The 6,964-nt window shown below is 34.9% G+C and overlaps 1 protein-coding gene across 1 annotated transcript; it reads right to left on the reverse strand.

Moving 5' to 3' along the window:
- Positions 1-900: 900 nt before the first annotated feature.
- LOC143584807 (cysteine-rich receptor-like protein kinase 2) lies at positions 901-6,177 on the reverse strand. The gene is made up of 9 exons (XM_077066768.1): positions 5,781-6,177; positions 3,808-4,211; positions 3,391-3,513; positions 3,134-3,261; positions 2,892-3,045; positions 2,569-2,622; positions 2,252-2,483; positions 1,402-1,555; positions 901-1,315 (listed from the first exon to the last, which is right to left on the reverse strand). The coding sequence occupies exons 1-9, from the start codon at positions 6,164-6,166 to the stop codon at positions 1,004-1,006; spliced, it is 1,947 nt and encodes a 648-aa protein (XP_076922883.1). The 5' UTR covers positions 6,167-6,177; the 3' UTR covers positions 901-1,003.
- Between the last annotated feature and the right edge of the window lie 787 nt (positions 6,178-6,964).

The raw sequence follows: 6,964 nt of genomic DNA on the forward strand, positions 1-6,964 counted from the left end.
TGCGAAATTACCTTTTTCGCTTCGCACGGTCATGCGATGCGAAATAGCCTTTTTCGCTTCGCATGGCTTATGCGATACGAAATTCTTCTTTTTCTTCGTTTTTACCATTTAATGGCCATTTTACTTCGTGACTCTTCCTTAGGACCCGATTTTACCATTTTTAAGGGTTTTGGGTTGTACCAACTTTGTATACTTGCGTTTTATAAGGCCCGAACATCACATTTTTACCATTTAACATTCTCGTGGGGTTATAACTTATCAAGTTCATGTTTTTCTTCCATCATATACCCCGATCTATCCTTCTATCGGTTTGCATGTCGAATCCGACCTAAAACTTAACCTTTAAAACCAAAACTCACCTTTTGTTGGTCTCGGGTTCGGATCTGGACAGATCCGTGGAGCTTGGTGGTGTTTCTTGTCGTTTTATGGTGTTTACACCCAAGATTCTTCCTTCCTTTTGCTTGGATCCGAATCCGAATTGCTAGAGAGAAAGTGTGTGTTTTCTAGTGTGTGTGTTGTGTAAAGAAATGGTGAAAGGACGGGGAATGGCCTTATATAGGGAGCCATGGGTCCCACCATCCACCTCCATTCCAATCTTATCCAAATACAAACACGCACACAACCAAACTAACGACACACCGATAATAATAAAACTTTCCGTTATTTATTAATTCTCAAAATACGGATGTTACACTATTGCGACAGATAAAAATTGCTAGGACTTTTAGCAACTCAATAATCTATGGCTAATGAGCTAGTACGATCGATTTCCTAGCGATAAACAAATTTGCAACAAAGTAATCAGCAATGGGTTGATTTCCGAAGATCATGAGTTAAGTTTAAAGCATACGTAGTATTATTGCTAGACCAAATTTCACATATATATATAGTTGAATATCATACACACTTCGAGTTCGTATCCTATACGAAAGTTGATATTATCCATCAACATTCAAGGCAAGCAAAAACATACACTTCAAGGTTAAAATCCTCTGCATACAACTTACCGTCCTGTTAATTCAGTGATAGTAGCATCGGCATTGCTCATGGACTTATTAGTGGACGTGGAGTTACTAACATCTATTCTCAAATCTCCCAAATTGACATTTTGTCTACTTGGTGGGTTTTGCACTCGCGATCGGTCACTTAGAAGCATCACCACTTCGGACATCGTTGGCCTGACTGATACCGGAGACTGAGTGCACATAAGTGCTATTTCTATAACTTTCTCTATGTCTTCCTCTTTATACTTACTCGGGTCTAATGTCTCATCAACCAACTTCATCTGCATGCGAGTTTCATATAGATTCCAAGCCTAATACAACAATTTCTATATGTGAATTTACTGCATATTTACCGTAGAATAAAAATAAAATTAAGTTCTAATCAACGCGGGCTTACATGTTCAAGGAGGTATTGTTCGCCCGCGGATTCGTCTGGGATGTCAGTGCATTTTTTTCCACTAACGATCTCAAGGACAACTATACCAAAACTATAGGTGTCTACTTTCTCAGACAACTGTCCATGGATTGCATATTCTGTTGCCGTATAACCCCTATAAGTAATTAGAGAATTTGTTATTATTATTGTCTATATATATGTAAGAGGTATAATGGTATATTCGCATGCTAAGGGCATTCCCAACCTATTCTTCAAAATTAAGTGAGGAGGGTTTGTAAATTATAGGGAGTGGTTGTGAGTAGATGAGAGAGAAAATTTATATTGGAAAGTTAAATTTAAGGTTTTGCTGTAGATACTGTATAATTTTTTAATATTTCCTTAAAGTAGTTGTGAGTGAAAAAGAGAGAAAATATGATGATAAAGGTATAAAAATTATTATTTAATTAAAAAGGAGAGAGAAAATACAAAAGGAAAGAGAAAATACAGTGTTTTTTAGTGTAATTACATGATATATATGGATATAGGATAGGGAACGGGCTAGGAATGCTCTAATATCATAATACTTGTACTACTACTGTGTGTGTTGTCCAATTGGGGCGTTTGTGGCTTAATTGGGCTTTAGAAAAACTTGGGCTCGAATGCCAATATAGTGGTACAGGCCCAAGTTAGGATTCTTTGGGTCCGGCCCACATATAAATTAGTCGACCCATGGGAAATACCTCTAGTGGGCTAACTACCTTCAATTTTATCTTTCTTTTTTTTTTCTAACTCTTTCCATTATTATATTTTTTATTGGTATTGTCCACGTTAAAAGAAATAAAAAAGAAAGAAAGGACAACATAATACTTATAATGTTCCTGCGAATCTAGTACTAATATGGGTCTGATCCTCAGGTAAAAGCCTTGCCAATCCAAAATCTGCAATTTTTGGCTGAAATTCGTTGTCGAGTAAAATGTTGCTCGGTTTTATATCTCTATGGATGATGGTTACGTGGTATTGCTCGTGTAGATACGCCAAACCTCTAGCTGTGCCGAAAATAATATCAAACCGTTGTTTCCAGTTAAGGGTCCCTCGTTTTTCACCTAGATATAACAAAATCAAACATAATGCATGAAAACCATTATAATCATAAACATGGTTCATCTTTTTATTAAGATCACAACTAACCGTATAGGTATTTTTCAAGGCTTCCATTAGCCATATACTCGAGTACTAGAAGTAGTTCCGGTCCTTTGCTACAACATCCAAGAAGGCGAATAAGATTCCGATGATGGACATTACTAATAACTCGTACTTCGCTCTCAAAGTTATCCTTTGCAGTAGTGGAACCTATAGCTAGTTTCTTCACTGCAACAATGTTCCCATCCTTTACAACATCCAAGAAGGCGAATAAGATTCCGATGATGGACATTACTAATAACTCGTACTTCGCTCTCAAAGTTATCCTTTGCAGTAGTGGAACCTATAGCTAGTTTCTTCACTGCAACAATGTTCCCATCCTTTACAACATCCAAGAAGGCGAATAAGATTCCGATGATGGACATTACTAATAACTCGTACTTCGCTCTCAAAGTTATCCTTTGCAGTAGTGGAACCTATAGCTAGTTTCTTCACTGCAACAATGTTCCCATCCTTTACTGTCCCCTGTTTAGCGTGCAACACAACACCGAAAATAGCATGCTGAAACTTATGATATGAAATGAAGCTTAAGGTGAATTGAAGAGATGACTACCTTGTACACATCTCCAAATCCTCCTTCTCCAAGCTTATTTTCTTCTCTAAAATCCTTTGTGGCTTTCTTGAGGTCACTGTAGCTATAATCCTTTGGACCTTGCAATTCAGTTGCCCCATATAAGGTACCTAGTAATAGTATGATGAAAATAAACTCAGTATATGACACAAATGAGCCTTAGAAATACTTCATCTCTTATTTTAAAGAGTCCAAGTGATCTTGTTACATTCATTTTACTAGCAATTGATAATGCATACCTCCGGGTGCAGTTCTACTTGATCGACGATACCACAAAAGTACAACGATTAGCAGGAGGATCAGACCACCTACACCTCCAACAACACCTCCTATAATGGCTCCCTTATTGCTGCTTGAACTTTCTGTTAAAATAATATGATAAGTCAGAATAGTTTTGATGCATTTGATACACTTGTTATAGTTTTAGTGTCTCAATATTACATTCCCACCATCTTTTAAACTATAGTTTCATGTTACCGGACAAACTAACCGATCATAAAAGTTCTATACGTAAATAAAATTCTAAAAGAAAAATGGTGTATCAAATGCATCAAAAGATAGTTATACAATAGTTATAAGTTTCCTAGTTTGCGATATCTTCTCGAAACAAAAGATAATTATAAAGAAAAATTTGCATAGGAATGTAAAAGTCTCACCATCTAGTAAAAATGGCGCAATATTTGTCGTCTGGTTGATTCTGAAAAATGCATTTGCGGAGTACCTCATAAAGCACCCCGAATCAACAGCCCTCCCATCAGTAACATCACTGGCACAACTCCTTATGTTGGCATATGCCACTTGCATGCAACTTCTGCATCCGTCTGCTGTTACTCTCTCCGCACACTGAGCTATAGCATAAGCAGTACTTGTATTGGTACCATTAACAGGTGCTGTGACCGCAGCATAGAAACCGTTTATTTTTGAGGTCGCGATAGAAAGATTGGATAATAATCCATCCACAACAGTTTCGAAAGTGCTTTGTCCGGATGAAGTACGGTTACCGCACAAGCCTTGATTTCCGGGCAATGTTGTTTGATCGAAAAACGAGTTACTCTCGTATCTGGACAATATAGGATAACTATTAGTCTCCCAGTTCTACGGTTCAATAGGATATGGTATTGGACTATTGGTTAGATTGCTATGCATAAATTAAAGGTATGATTCACAAACATTTGAAACTATAGGAACTAAATTTGACAATTTTGCATATAAGGGTGAATCATTAATTCGCACCTAGAAAATGAATAATGCAATTATTTGATCTATGATACTATATTATTGGTTTTTTAGTTTTATTCAAAATATATATTTTTTAAATAAACCCATTAGATACTTAGATTAAAAAAAAAAAAGAATCCAATTACAATAGAGATGCAGATAAGCTGACAACAAGCTGCGCCGCTATCCATTTTAAAAATTTATTTATTTTTATAAAGTTTAATACATTAATGTTTTTTTTCAAGTATAGTGTTTGATATATATATATATATATATAGTTTAATCAATATTCGATGCATATTGTAACAAAAACTTAGTCGAATCAATAATGTAATTGGTATTAGAAAGATATGTTTATTAGATGGATGTAAAATAAACATGCTTATTGAGATACATAGACATAAAATGTATTATACCGATTAAGATATAAATTGAGTACGAATGTATGTGTCATAGCATTAACCAAATTTGTAAATTTGGTGTAATATGTGCGTATCACACCTTGATTAATTCTATTCTATAATTTATAGTAAACTTTATTTATTGTATTATTTTGGTTTATACGATTGAAAATATGTAAAAGGTAATGTTGTATGTAGTGTTAGAATCAAATTTATATAGCTTTTAACGTAAAATTGTATAATAGTTAGAGTAATTGTGCTAACAATAGATTAATTATTATTGTTGTGCAGTTTTGAACAAAGTTAATTATATTTACTCTAGTTATTTGTATGTTTAGGATTTTATTTGTAACAAATTCCACCTTATATTATATATAAGGTAATACAGATAATATTTATACAGCTCATTATTTAATAATGTTTGTATAATTTAGATAAACATCATTTCATATCACATAGTGTTGAATCATGGACTTATTAATAATTTTTGAATGTGAATGGCACTAGGTATGAGTGATAATATTGTTCCACCCACGGCCACCATTCATTTGACTAAGATATTTGTAGCCCGTCAAGCATTATTCGTTGACGAAAAATACGCCTACCGAAGATGACCAAGACCTTAAATACCATCTATATAATACAATAATACAATATATGGGAATTTCAAAGAATAAAAATTGTCAAAACAATCAAATAAAAAACCAAGGGGACACGATTCAATAATAACACTTTCATAGTTAATGCAACAATAATATAGCCATCAAACATGTGGAAAAAAAATCAGAATTTTTATTCTAAACTAGAAATAAACTGTTGACTTTATTTTTCTATGAAAAAAAAGGAACAGGACAATTATCAATTATGTATTTACATCCTAGATATTTTATTGCAATAAAGAGTTGTATGGTACAACTGTTTTTATCGACAAATATTTTACATCAATAGTTCTAAAATCCAAGACTCCGATAAAAAGAAAAAAGACGAAACAAAATGTTACGAGTGTTCACCTGAGGAAACATCCGTCAAGTACTGATCGGGCACCGTTGAAGCCTCCGCAGGCACGTATCGAGCTAGCCGCATAGTCGAAACAACCGAGGCAGTCGGTTGTCGACGCATAGTTCCGGCACTGAGCCATCACGTAAACCGGCTCTGAATTTCGCGTCAGATTTGCGTCGGCAAAGTAGGTGTTATTGTTGGATAATTTTGTACGGATGACTCCGAAGGTCTCGTTAAGATTGCGGAAGAAACTTGGGATGTTGGTGGCGTTGACTGTGCTGCAAGACTGGATTAGCACGTTTGTTTGGGGCTGTGAACTCGCCGGAATTGTGAGAAAGACCATGAACACGGTGGCAACCACCACCATCTGCCACCTTAAGGACCACCACTGACTCATGGCTTCTCCTTTGGTTCAAAGTGGATTTTGAACTTGAGAATGTCCGGTGGGTGTGTTACTATATAAAGAAGCATAAGTTGACCGAGCAACGACTTATTTATCAAAAAATAATAATAATAATAATAATAATACAACATTCATACCATGTCTCATGTTTACGTGAGCGAGTTCTCTATATTGTATGAAGTTGTTGTGAGTGGTTCTGTGTTTTTTAAACGGGGGTTTGGCTTGTTTATTTTTGTTAAAAAAAAGTGGTCTGATTATATTCTTTTTGTTAAAAAAAAGTGGTTTGTTTTGTTTATTTTTATTAAAAAAAAGCTGTTCAGTTCGTTTATTTTAGTTAGAAAAATTTTAATTTTAATTTAAAAATAATTTTTTTGCCACACAAACAGTTCACATCGCTATTTTTGCCACATCATCGTACACGTCGTCATCCACATCATCAAAAATAACGGAATCTAACCCCGCCGTAAGTGAAAAGCTCGTTGGCAACCAATAGGTCGAAACTTGGACTGTTGTGGTATATTTTTAAAGTTTGGCCTAGCACCGGCCAATGGGACACAGTTTGGATTATTAAAATTTAATATCCCAAATAATAATGTCTAATATATGATATAAAGTATTTTCAAAATAAAATATAATTAAATTATACGGTCCGATTTTATATGGATATCATCAGTTGCGTGTTCGCGAAAAAGACATTCCAAAAACCGCATTCCGTACTCGATATGGACATTTCGAATTTTTGGTCATGCCCTTCGGGTTAACCAATGCACCCGCGGTATTTATGGATATCAT

Source organism: Bidens hawaiensis, unplaced genomic scaffold, assembly GCF_021521415.1.
Source record: "Bidens hawaiensis isolate Kalapana, Puna unplaced genomic scaffold, B.hawaiensis_p1.1 tig00033471_1, whole genome shotgun sequence".
In the NCBI taxonomy this organism is placed as follows: Eukaryota; Viridiplantae; Streptophyta; class Magnoliopsida; order Asterales; family Asteraceae; genus Bidens; species Bidens hawaiensis.

Excerpts from the sequence above, each read along its gene's own strand:
- LOC143584807 (XM_077066768.1), bottom strand. The coding sequence starts at position 6,166 with ATGAGTCAGTGGTGGTCCTTAAGGTGGCAGATGGTGGTGGTTGCCACC. Across the intron at positions 3,046-3,133 it reads GATTTGGAGATGTGTACAAG|GGGACAGTAAAGGATGGGAA; the intron begins GTAGTCATCTCT and ends CACGCTAAACAG. Across the intron at positions 2,484-2,568 it reads CCTTGAAAAATACCTATACG|GTGAAAAACGAGGGACCCTT; the intron begins GTTAGTTGTGAT and ends TGTTATATCTAG.